The sequence below is a fragment of the Bufo bufo genome, chromosome 6, assembly GCF_905171765.1.
Source record: "Bufo bufo chromosome 6, aBufBuf1.1, whole genome shotgun sequence".
NCBI lineage: Eukaryota > Metazoa > Chordata > Amphibia > Anura > Bufonidae > Bufo > Bufo bufo.
In genome coordinates, this window is record NC_053394.1 from 347,300,385 (window position 1) to 347,314,372 (window position 13,988).

General features: G+C 43.8%; 1 protein-coding gene across 4 annotated transcripts in view; it reads left to right on the plus strand.

Annotated features, from left to right (window-relative positions):
* LOC121003506 (protein-glutamine gamma-glutamyltransferase E-like) overlaps positions 1-13,988 on the plus strand; it is a 41,776-nt gene that overhangs the window by 11,458 nt on the left and 16,330 nt on the right. For 3 of the 4 annotated variants that reach the window (XM_040435402.1, XM_040435404.1, XM_040435403.1), the window contains one exon: positions 9,871-10,137. In XM_040435402.1, coding sequence (XP_040291336.1) covers positions 9,871-10,137 — 267 coding nt within the window. Of the gene's footprint in view, positions 1-9,393; positions 9,684-9,870; positions 10,138-13,988 lie in introns of those variants that run through there. The other variant, XM_040435405.1, reaches the window with a different exon arrangement.

Consider the following 13,988-nt stretch of genomic DNA (forward strand, 5'->3'; position numbering starts at 1 on the left):
GGTCCTGCGTCCTGAAGAAACTAGAAAGAAGTAAGAACAGGAGACGATCAATTGGAGGAGGTGAGTTAATTATTTTTTTATTTTTTAACCCTCATTGGCACTGCCCACTGCGCCACCAATGTTTATTATATTGAGGGGGGGCGCACTGCGCCACCAATGTTTATTATATTGGGGTGATGGGGGGGGCGCACTGCGCCACCAATGTTTATTATACTGGGGTGTTGGGGGGGCGCACTGCGCCACCAATGTTTATTATATTGGGGTGATGGGGGGGGCGCACTGCGCCACCAATGTTTATTATACTGGGGTGATGGGGGGGGCGCACTGCGCCACCAATGTTTATTATATTGAGGGGGGGCGCACTGCGCCACCAATGTTTATTATATTGGGGTGATGGGGGGGCGCACTGCGCCACCAATGTTTATTATATTGAGGGGGGGCGCACTGCGCCACCAATGTTTATTATATTGGGGTGATGGGGGGGGGCGCACTGCGCCACCAATGTTTATTATATTGAGGGGGGCGCACTGCACCACCAATGTTTATTATATTGGGGTGATGGGGGGGCGCACTGCGCCACCAATGTTTATTATATTGACCTTGTACTAAGCATTCTGTATTCAGAATGCTATTATTTTCCCTTATAACCATGTTATAAGGGAAAATAATACAGTGAATAGACTTTCATCCTAGGAACCATGCGTGAAAATCGCACTTGCTTGCGATTTTCACACAGCCCCATTAACTTCTATGGGGCCTGCGTTGCGCGAAAAACGCACAACAGAGCATGCTGCGATTTTCACGCAACGCACAAGTGATGTGTGAAAATCACCGCTCATGTGCACAGCCCCATAGAAGTGAATGGGTCCGGATTTAGTGCGGGTGCATTCCGGTATTTTGAATGCCGGATCCAGCACTAATACATTCCTATGGGGAAAAATGCCGGAGCCGGCATTCAGGCAAATCTTCATTTTTTTTCGCCGGAGATAAAACCGTAGCATGCTACGGTTTTATCTTTTGCCTGATCAGTCAAAATGACTGAACTGAAGACATCCTGATGCATCCTGAACGGATTACTCTCCATTCAGAATGCATGGGGATAAAACTGATCAGTTATTTTCCGGTATAGAGCCCCTGTGACGGAACTCAGTGCCGGAAATGAAAAACGCTAATGTGAAAGTACTTTAAAATATTAAGTTTAAATCCCCCCTTTCCCAATTTTACATATAAAATATATAAACAATAAATAAATAAACATATTACATAGCCTTTTTAGTCACCTTGTCACCCCAAAAAATAGCATAGGACTGTTCTATTATGGGCCGAATGTTTCATAAAATGCGAAATGCACACAGCTTTTTTTGTTGTTTTTTTTTTTTTGCACGGTATTGAGTATCACAATACTTTTTTATGGTGACGAAAGCGAATCAAAATTTTGGTTTCAAAACAACCCTACGCCGATCTGATCGGCGTAGCGTTGTCACGATACCAAAATTTTGATTCAGTTTCGATTTGGCAACTAAAAATTTGATTTGGCTCCTAAATTTTTCAGTTCAGGAGCCAATGGCTACTTGGAATTTTTTTTTAGTCTGGAGCACTGTTCTGTGTGCCCGGCGCCCGCTCCCCTCCCTCCTCTCGGGGGCGGCAGCCTGCGGCTGTCCTGCCTACATGTGTGCCGTGCGGCGCTCAGGCCAAAGGAGGCGTCACTGACTGTCAGTGGGGCCGCGGCGGAGGGAGGCGAGGAGGCGGAGCTGCTCTGTCTGCTATGACCTGTAAAAGCTGCCCCTCCAGGCTGGCAGCAGAAGAACACAGTCACAGAGTAACACTGAGGCACGACTTGTTGGAACTTGGCCGACCCTGCTGGACTCTAGTCTGGACTCTGGAGAAGACACCTTAAGGCAGAGCCAGCTGAGATTGGAGCCAGGACCAGACCGACCCCACTCCAGCCAGACCCCAGTGATATATCAGGTACCGACTTCAACATTGTCCCTCATCATGTCACCCCCCCGATGGTGCAGACTCCAACATTGTCCCCCATTAGGGAGCATAATGGATGGGGGCTGACGGCTGTCATGGGGGGCATGATGGCTGACATGGGAGTAATGATGGATGGGTGCTGACGGCTGACATGGGCATGATGGATGGGGTGCTGACGGCTGACATGGGCATGATGGATGGGGTGCTGACATGGGGGGCTGACGGCTGACATAAGGTCATGATGGCTGACATGGGGGGCATGATGGATGGGGGCTGACGGCTGACATGGACATGATGGATGGAGTGCTGACATGGGGGGCTGATGGCTGACGGCTGACATGGGGTGCTGACGGCTGACATAGGGGCATGACGGCTGACATGGGGGGCATGATGGATGGGGGCTGACAGCTGACATGGGCATGATGGATGGGGTGCTGACGGCTGACATGGGGGGCATGATGGCTGACATGGGGGGCTGATGGCTGACATGGGGGGTAATGATGGATGGGGGCTGACATGGGCATGATGGGGTGCTGATGGCTGACATGGGCATGATAGATGGGGTGCTGACGGCTGACATGGGCATGATGGATGGGGTGCTGACATTGGGTGCTGACGGCTGACATAAGGTCATGATGGCTGACATGGGGGGCATGATGGATGGGGGCTGACGGCTGACATGGACATGATGGATGGAGTGCTGACATGGGGGGCTGATGGCTGACGGCTGACATGGGGTGCTGACGGCTGACATAGGGGCATGACGGCTGACATGGGGGGCATGATGGATGGGGGCTGACAGCTGACATGGGCATGATGGATGGGGTGCTGACGGCTGACATGGGGGGCATGATGGCTGACATGGGGGGCTGATGGCTGACATGGGGGGTAATGATGGATGGGGGCTGACATGGGCATGATGGGGTGCTGACGGCTGACATGGGCATGATGGATGGGGTGCTGACGGCTGACATGGGCATGATGGATGGGGTGCTGACGGCTGACATGGGCATGATGGATGGGGTGCTGACGGCTGACATGGGCATGATAGATGGGGTGCTGACATGGGGGGCTGACGGCTGACATAGGGGCATGACGGCTGACATGGGGGCATGATGGATGGGGGCTGACATGGGCATGATGGATGGGGTGCTGACTGCTGATATAGGGGGCTGATCTGAGGTATGATTAACATTGGGGGTCTGATTGGTGGTCTGACCTGAGGTATAATGGAAAATATTGTTTCTGATTATACTCCTCTAAAACCTATGTGCATCTTATAGGGCGAAAAGTACAGTCCTCAAACCAGATCGAAGATATCAGGACCACACAGAGGAGAAGCCAGCTGCTGCAGACAGAACCAGGACCAGGTGAGCTGCGGGCGGGGCGGTGGGAGAAGGGGGTCACCGAGATGTAGCTTCGCTTGTGTTGCCAAAAAATCCTTGCACAGGCTCTGGTCACGTCCACGTGACAGGGCCGGTGCAAAGAGTCCCACAGTACCCGACCTATGTGGATACTTGCATGCACAATATTCTCAATAAAAACTTATTGAAACTAAAAACAGTGTACCATCCTATGTATTTTCGGTTTTAAAAATGTGGCTCTCAAAATAAATTTCAATCGTGGTTTTGGCGAGATTTGGCTCAGTTGAAAAAAAAGGTTGCCCACCACTGGCCTAGGTGAAGCTCAGCCCCATAGAAGTCCGCCCCACTGAGCGTTTGGGAGCCGTTTTTCACAGGAATAAAAGTGCTAGACATGGAATAAACACCCAGACGACATAAAGGTATAGTTATAATGGTTTTACAATGTTCTGATGGCCACTGCTGGTAGTTATATTAGTGAAATGTATGTAAAAAACTTCCTTTAAAGGGCTTCTGTCACCCCACTAAACATTTTTTATTTTTTTTTGTTACTTATAATGCCTATAATGCGATTTATGCATACATACTGTAATTAATAATTTTCGTTCAGCAGATTCTGTTAAAAACTTACTTTTAAAATATGCAAATTACCTTGCTACCAGCAAGTAGGGCGGCTACTTGCTGGTAGCAGCCACATCCTCCTATCCTAAAGACGCCCCCTCCGCATGCTGATTGACAGGGCCAGCTGGATCTTTCTCTGCTGGCCCTGTTTGCATTCAAAATCTGGCGCCTGCGCCGTACCTGTCTTCAGTTGGCGCAGGCGCACTGAGAGGCGGACGCTCGCTCGGTCGCTCCATCCTCAATGCGCCTGCGCCGTCACATCTACACCCGGCGCAGGCACATTGAGGAAGGAGCGACCAAGCGAGCGTCCTCCTCTCAGTGCGCCTGCGCCGACTGAAGACAGGGATAAGGTTCTGTGTCTTTGACCAGCTCCTGGTTTTGGCTCACAATCACCGATGGAAATAACTGACCAAATAATTGAAGTGTTAACTTGGCCTTACTTAAGTCTTTTTGATACATTTTTATTCCATTTTTTAAAGGCGAAGTGACAAAACAAATAACAATTCGGACATTGGGAATTTTTTTTTACAGTGTTATCGTGTGTGATAAATATCATGATACTTTGGACATTTTTAGATGTGGTGATATTAAATTGATGTTAAAGTGATGTTAAATTGTTACTTTTATTGCCGACATTTTTGTAGGTGTTTATATATATATATGGCGCCCTGGCATCAAGAAAAATAGGAAATGCCACTTGACATACTTAGGAAGTGTTTCTTGTAATTTCATCTCACATAATAGTACCGTATGTCAAAATGCCAAAATAATACTGCCATGCATAGCCCACACGACACTGCTATAAAGTGCCCAAATAATATGAAGATTTCAAAGGGTTCCACAGGAACAGATGAACAGGCCACAACAATTACTGGGATATTTTATGATGCCACCTACACCCAAAAGCCATTTTTCCCTTGGGTGGAGACAGCCTCTATGATTAGTCATTTATCAAACTAATCATCTGTTCTACTTTCTTTTACTACTAATCTAGTGATTTGTTTGTGACAATTTATCAAATGTTCCATACGATGTCATCCTAATATGAACATATTATTTGTCTTTACTGATAACTCTGATAACTGATAAGCTTAAAGGGAGTCTGTCACCACCGCGGTACATTTTAAACCATTCCCAGCACACTGTAGTTGTCACAAGCAAATCTTTATGTGCTGTCCCTCTTGGTTTTTGACCCCAAAAAAAAAGGTTTTAATCAATATGCAAATTAGTATAAAAGAGCCCAAGGAGCATTACCTATCAGCAACAGAGTCCAGCTGCACCCATTTGAGTGGAACCGGCTCCACCCTTCCACCCCTTTTCTCCACCTCTCTCCGATCCTGATGTCATCATGCACCGCGGCTCTAGGTCTTCCCACCACTCGATCACTTCTTGGTAGACTGAACTGATCATCCTTCCCGCGCATGTGCAGTTCAGTTGATGAAGCTGCTGCTTGCAGAAAGGCAAAGACAGCGCAGGCGCAGACAGAGAAGAGCTGTGTGCCTGTGCAACATTTCCAAGGGAGGCCTGATAACATGGGAGGGAGGTGAAGAAAAGGCAGGAGGTGATGAGCGGGGCTCCATTTGAATGGGCACGGCTGGGCTCCTTTGCTGACAGGTACAGCCCCTTCTGCTCTTTTATAATTATTTGCATATTAAGACTTGTTTTGGGGGGGCAAAAACCAGAGTACACAGCACATAAAGTTTTTTTTGGGGGGGGGAATGGGAATGAGAATTATACTCCACAAGGGACTGTTGGGGTGCCTTCACATTAAGCAGATTTTGTGGCCCTACTGAAAATCTGTTCCATTCACCTTAATGGGTCTTGTAGACATCCATGCACTTTAAATGAGTGGAACTGATTTTCAGTCGCAGAATTTTCTCCCACAAAACCCACCGCGGTGGTGACAGACTCTGATTAAAGTGCTATGCACTTTAGAGCTTTCCATAAGCCCCATCCATTTCAATGGAAAGAGAATAAGCATGGTTTGTCATCCTCAATGAGAACATGTATTGAGACCCCCTCACTCACAAGATCAAGTCCAGGTTTTATCGAAAAACTGCTTAAAGAGGAGCTGTCCCCTCTCCTGTTTTAGTAACAACTTGCATCCCCCATGTAATAATTCTGGAGCACCTATTGGTATGACTTTATGTTGTGCCATTCCTTTATTATTCCTGCTAGAAGTTATGAACGACTTGCTAGCGGTTTGCAATGAGGGTCTAGATGGGTGTTACCAGTATGGGGTGTGTCCTTACATGCCTTACGTGCACTGATTGAATAGTATCAGAGCGTGCAGGGACACATCCCCAACTGGCAACATCCAGCTGGACCTTCATTTCCTACTGCTAGTACTTCATTTATAAATTCTAGCAGGAATAATAAAGGAATGGTACAACATAGAATCATAAGAATAGATCCCCAATAGCTGTTATGACATGTGGAATGCAAGTAGTTACTAAAACAGACATGTCAGGAGAGGTGAGAGGTCCTCTTTAAACTAAACAAAAATCACAGAAAAATATTTTTACAAAATCCTGCATGATATGATAACTGAATATGAGGATGTGCATGGCTACATCTATAAAAGAAAATCACAAAATAATACACAATAGATGCAAACATTATATATGGACTAAGCTCTTACTCTGATATGATAAAATCTGAGACTTTCAGCCAATATATTTTGATCAAAACACATCTGTGCCCACCTACCAGCTCCAAGGTGGTCTCAGAAAGATGGGTCCCACTCTTAATGAACATATGTCGTTGGTTATCTACATTCAGGAGAGCAGACCCTGCACGGGTCCTCTTTAAACCATCTGAAAATTAAGGGTTTTTTCTAGCCTATGTGAATAAAGCTTAAAATTCCTCATTTAGATCTGTGCTTGCTGCCAGTGAATGAAAACATGCATTGTATACATCCAGAGGTTAAAAACCTGTCCTGATCATGTCAAACTAAAGATCTCATGCACACAACAAAACCATAGGCACATAGTATGTATGAGTGCATATTACACCTCCAGCAGAATGCCTGGGTAATCCAGCAGGCAATGCAACATGTAATAATATGCCATTTAAAGGCATTTAAGGGTACAATATGGGCTAACTTATTTCTATAAAGGCAAAAGCCTTTTGATAAAATATGGCTGCATTTCAGGCTTTGCTTGACTGGTACAACAACTAGTACCCAGAAGTCATATCTCTTTGTTCATTACGGTAAGTCACAGATGCGTGAGGAGCCTGCTCTATACATTGCAGGTGCCTACAGCAGCCGAGATCCGAGACAACTCCAGTATCGGCAATTTAGTTTCTCAATAGTGATATCTGAGTTATCTGAGCAGTTAGAAAAAAGAGGCTTCCTCTGTCCCCCGATTGCCCCCTGTGAGTATTCCAAGCCAGGTCTAAAGCCTTCCAAGTTAAGACTCCTCCTACATCTTGCCTGTATTGCAGAGTATTATATAAGAGCAACTGCACGGCCCAAAAGATAGGTACCTGAACGGTGCCAAAAGATAGGTAACTGCACTACAGTACCAAAAGATAGGTAACTGCACTACAGTACCAAAAGATAGGTAACTGCACGGTACCAAAAGATAGGTAACTGCACGGTACCAAAAGATAGGTAACTGCACGGTACCAAAAGATAGGTAACTGCACGGTACCAATAGATAGGTAACTGCACGGTACCAAAAAATAGGTAACTGCACGGTACCAAAAAATAGGTAACTGCTGCACGGTACCAAATGGTAACTGCACGGTACCAAAAGATAGGTAACTGCACGGTACCAATAGATAGGTAACTGCACGGTACCAATAGATAGGTAACTGCACGGTACCAAAAAATAGGTAACTGCACGGTACCAAAAAATAGGTAACTGCTGCACGGTACCAAAAGATAGGTAACTGCACCGTACCAAAAGATAGGTAACTGCACGGTACCAAAAGATAGGTAACTGCACGGTACCAAAAGATAGGTAACTGCACGGTACCAAAAGATAGGTAACTGCACGGTACCAATAGATAGGTAACTGCACGGTACCAAAAAATAGGTAACTGCTGCACGGTACCAAAAGATAGGTAACTGCATGGCCCAAAATATAGGTAACTGCACGGTACCAAAAGATAGGTAACTGCACGGTACCAAAAGATAGGTAACTGTATGGTACCAAAAGATAGGTAACTGCTGCGCGGTACCAAAAGATAGGTAACTGCTGCGCGGTACCAAAACCTAGGTAACTGCACGGTACCAAAAGATAGGTAACTGCATGGTACCAAAAGATAGGTAAAAAAGTTTCAAATGTTTTTAAAAACACATGAATTCCACATTTAAAAAAACTCTCCAATTATTAAAAAAATAAAAAAATTGACATCATTGGTATGGCCACATCCGCACATTTCCAAACATCTTGTTGTTCGCTGTAAACACTATTAAAAATAATAATTTCCAATGCCAGAATTGCAGTTTTTTGGTCACCTCGCCTCCCTAAAAAATAAAAAAATGTAAAATGTTGCATGTACTCCAAATTGACAAAACTACAGATTATCCCTAAAAAGTGATAAGCACCAGATTGTATAAAATGCAAACTTTATTCCAATTATTAAAAATGATGTTCCATAGGCTAAATTGCAGTAATATAGCCTACGCGTTTCAATAGTTTAAGCTATCTTAATCACGGCATAACATTTAAAAAAAAAAAGCAGATGTCATTTATGCCTTTAGCTCAGCTTCACTTGTAGTTGCACATGTATGGGGATGGAACAAATCATACCCTGACCTATTAACCATTGAATAGGTGAAGGGCATATACTATATGAACTGTGAAAATAAAACAAACAATTTTAATACAAATAATTAGATTGGAATAAAGTCAAGATTTTTTATGATCTTGGTGCTGGATTATCACTTTTTTATGGATTATTAACAGGCAACCAGAACACAATCCCAGTATCAGGCTAGTTGGCAGATTACCCTGCAAAAAATGAGCCATCGAGCCCCTCCGCTGATGCGTTGAAAGCAACAAGTCCTGGCACTCCCTGTGCATGCGCTAGGATCTCAAGAATAGTGTCCTCAAGAAGTTCCAGCTTCCAGTGCCATGTTACTGGGTTTCGAGATGGTGATTCCTTGCAGATTTATAAAGACAACTTTATTAGTGCTTTCCTAGTACATTGTGGAATTAATGCAGATTTGTTTTTGTCCTCCAGATCATCCTTTAAGTGCATCAGCTCCAGTGGTAACTGGCGCATGTGCAGTGAAATAAGGTGTTCTGGCCTTGGCTTCATCTGCATTCTGCGCATACACTAATTGCTGCTGGAGCATGTTTGAAAGAGGTAGGGGGTACTACTTTATAACTTCATAACCACCTCATTGTAATGCGACTACCATTTGGTATGGCACCATAGCGGTGGTATACTCAATACTCCCGTTCCCGTTCTGAGCTGTGGTCATATGACCATGTCCATGCAGCTATTTCTTATTTCCTGTGATGTTATGTCCATGGGAAGTGATAGGGTAGTGTCTGTGTAACTAGCTGGTAGTAGGAGCTATAAAGTAGCTGGGGCGGTACTGGAGCTGGGGCAGAGGAGGGAGAAGTGCATCATGGGTTTGGTTGGATGCAGCAACAGGAAGTGCTACATACAGGATGGAAACAAGTCAGAGGGATTGGTTTACATGGTGAAAACGAGTCAGGAGTCCAAATTGTAGAAAGAACAGTATGGAAAGATGTACATGAGGTAAGCAACTACATGAGTATACAGTATCTGTTAAATACCATAGTAATCCGGGAAAACCCCTTTAAGCTAATTGTGCCATTAAAAACACAGTATAACCTTGTTGAACGTCAAAATGGTATCAGTTCATTCTGTTACTTCATCATCATTGATGATGTCTTGCCCACTTTTCTGCTTTCTATTTTTGCAGATACTTTGGGACAAATAAGAATGGCAGAAAAAATATTCGAGAAATGTAAATCTCCCTGCATTTATGAGGAGCTGGCAGGAGAGTTTAAGGTGGTCAGTGTACGGGAAGTTGGCAAAGATGTTGTTCTGAACTTATCCATCAGAAGCCTGACAACCAAGTCAAAGCAGGTTAATGTTGACATCAAGGCAAGTTCTGTCCTGTACACCAAGAAGGAAATACATGAACTCCTCAAAGAATCCAAGACAATTTGTGTGCCAGGCTGTGAAGGTAATGACCATGCAGAACTTTACATATGTGAACCATAAAAAAATATACAATATGGAAAAATATGAAAAAAAAAGTGTTGTAAAATAAATCCCCTCTGTTATCTAGAGGGTTAAAGAATCACTCCTACAGAAATGTTATTTTCTGGCATGTAAGCAATGTAGTAAACATCAGTGAAGATTCTTGTATTGCCGTTGCCTTTATATAGTTACATAGTTGATATGGTTGAAAAAAGACATAAGTCCATCAAGTTCAACCAAGGGATAGGTTGGGGACACGAATCCCAGAAGGAAGTGAGACTCAGATTTCTATATGTTTTCATAAGCATTAATGTTGTTTACTTTTAAGAATTCGTCTAAACCCTTTTTAAAACTGTCCACTGTTCCTGCTGTGACCACGTCCTGAGGAAGTCTATTCCACAGCTTCACAGTTCTTACAGTGAAGAAGCTTTGACGCTTCTGAAAACGGAACTTTTTCTTCTCCAGTCGGAGGCAGCGCCCCCTTGTCTTTTGAGGGCATTTTACATGGAACAGTTTTTCACCGTATTTTTTGTATGGCCCATTTGTATATTTGTATAAGTTAATCATGTCCCCCCTTAGACGTCTCTTATCAAGACTAAATAAATTCATGGACTGCTGCTCAGAACTGAACTGCATATTCCAGATAAGGCCACACCAACGCTTTGTAAAGTGGTAATATCACATCCATGCCCCGCGAGTTCCTGCCTCGTTTAATACATGACAATATCCTGGTTGCCTTAGAAGCAGCTGATTGACATTGTATACTATAATTTAATCTACCATCTACAAGGACACCCAAATCCTTCTCTATAAGTGACTCTCCCAGTGTTACATCACCTAGGACATATGAAGCACAGAGATTATTACTACCAAGATGCATAACTTTACATTTATCCACATTGAACCTCATTTGCCAAGTTGATACCCAATCACTCAGAGTGTTTAAGTCAGCTTGTAGTTTATGGACATCTTCCATAGATTGTACAGTACTACATAGCTTGGTGTCATCTGCAAAAATAGAAATGGTGCTATTAATCCCGTCCTCAAATATCATTAATAAATAAATTAAATAATAGAGGGCCCAGCACTGAACCTTGGGGTATACCACTTATAACCTGGGACCATTAAAAGTAGGAATCGTTGACCACAACTCTCTGGACATGGTCCTTCAGCCAGTTTTCAATCCAATTACAATGTATACTTTACATATTAAACGTCTATGAGGGACAGTATCAAGCCTTTGCAAAATCCAGAAATACTACATCCACAGCCGCCCCTCTGTCCAGGCTACTACTCACCTCCTCATAAAAACAAATCAGGTTAGTCTGACAACTTTTGTCAGACTAACACCCTTAAGAGTCCTTCAAACATTTTTCCCACAACAGAAGTTAAACTAACTGGTCTATAATTACCTGTGAAGAACCTTGATCCTTTTTTGAATATGGGCACCATATTTGCCTTGCGCCAATCACTCGGCACTGTACCAGTACCTAGAGAATACACCACAGATATCAGCTTCTTTCTCTTCTTTTGTATATAGTAACTCTGCCTTTTCCTTATCTTCTGTGACTGCCCCCCCCCCCCCCCCCCTCCTTTACCATTATTTAGTGGACCTACCTGTTCGGACCTTGGTTTTTTAGCATTTATATATTTAAATAATTTTGGGGTATTTGTTTTGCTCTCTTTTGCCACCTGCTGTTCGTTTTGTATTTTTGCTAATTTTATCTCCTTTTTACAGATCTTATTAAGCCCTTTGTAATCTTCAATAGCTACAGCTGACCCCTCAGATTTGTTGTTTTTTTAAATGCTTATTTTTTTCTTGCCCTTTATACAGTCCTGATCAAAAGTTTAAGACCACTTAAAAAATGGCAAAAAATCATATTTTACATTGTTGAATCTTAACAAGGTTCCAAGTAGAGCTTCAACATGCAACAAGAAGAAATGGGAGTGAGACAAAACATTTTTTGAGCATTCAATTTAATGAAAACAACGAATAAACTGAAACAGGCTGTTTTTCAGCTGATCAAAAGTTTAGGACCACACCTCCAAAAAAATAATAAACCCCCCAAAACAGAAATCCAACTTCCAAACATGAACTCAGTAATGAGTAGCTCCGCCGTTATTGTTTATCACTTCAAAAATTTGTTTCGGCATGCTTGATGCAAGCGTTTCCATGAGGTGAGTGGGAACATTTCTCCAAGTGGTGAAGACGGCCGCACGAAGGCCATCTACTGTCTGGAACTGTTGTCCATTTTTGTAAACTTCCCTTGCCATCCATCCCCAAAGGTTCTCAATTGGATTTAGATCAGGGGAACACGCAGGATGGGCCAAAAGAGTGATGTTATTCTCCTGGAAGAAGTCCCTTGTCCTGCGGGCATTGTGTACTGTAGCGTTGTCCTGTTGAAAAACCCAGTCGTTACCACACAGACGAGGGCCCTCAGTCATGAGGAATGCTCTCTGCAACATCTGGACATAGCCAGCGGCCGTTTGACGCCCCTGCACTTCCTGAAGCTCCATTGTTCCACTGAAGGAAAAAGCACCCCAGACAATTATGGCACCCCCTAAACTGTGGCGCATAGAAAGAATCTCAGGTGGGATCTGCTTGTCATGCCAGTAACGTTGGAAACCATCAGGACCATCAAGGTTAAATTTTTTCTCATCAGAGAATAAAACTTTCTTCCACCTTCGAATGTCCCATGTTTGGTGCTCTCTTGCAAAGTCAAAACGAGCAGTTCTGTAGCGTTCATGGAGACGAGGTCTTTGAAGACGTTTTTTGTTTTTGAAGCCCTTCAGTCTCAGATGCCATCTAATGGTTATGGGGCTGCAGTCAGCACTAGTAAGGGCCTTAATTTGGGTCGAGGATCGTCCAGTGTCTTGACGGACAGCCAATTGGATCCTCCGGCTCAGTGCTGATGAAATTTTTTTGGGTCTTCCACTTGACTTTTTTGTTCCATAACCCTCAGGATCATTTAAGAATTTAAAAAATTCCAAATGACTGTCTTACTGCGTGCCACCTCAGCAGCGATGGCGTGCTGTGAGAGACCCTGCTTATGCAGTTCAACAACTCGACCACGTTCAAAAAGGAAGAGTTTTTTTGCCTTTGCCATCACAACATGTGACTACCTGACAGAAAATGACAATTAATCCACATCTTTGCACAGATTTGGCCTTTTAAAGGCATGTGGTCCTAAACTTTTGATCAGCTGAAAAACAGCCTGTTTCAGTTTATTCGTTGTTTTCATTAAATTGAAAGCTCAAAAAATGTTTTGTCTCACTCTCATTTCTTCCTGTTGCATGTTGAAGCTCTACTTGGAACCTTGTTAAGATTCAACAATGTAAAATATGATTTTTTGCCATTTTTTAAGTGGTCTTAAACTTTTGATCAGGACTGTACTTGTTACTGTAGCGGTCACGTACACACACACACAGGGGGGAGGATAGTGACCACTGTGCTCCACCCTCACCCCTGGCCTTGCCTACTTGCCTCACGAGTCCTGATGACAGGGGACAACTGGACGGCAGTACCTAACTTAGGATACGTGCGGGAAGGACAGACAAGACAAATAACGGATAGTGAACGGACCGGGTCAAAACCAAGAGGACAACGCAGTACAGAGGGATAAGCAAAGAATGGTCAGGAGAAGCCGGGGTCATAAATACCAGGAGAGTCGAGAAGTACCAAAGGAGTCCGCAAAGAATAGTCAGGTGGAAGCCGAGGTCAAAATACCAGGAGGGATGCACAGTACAGGAGGAGCAGGCAAAGGATTGTCAGGGAACAGGATCAGGTAAGTATACAGGTATCCAACAAACGCCAGGAACCTAAATTAACAGGCA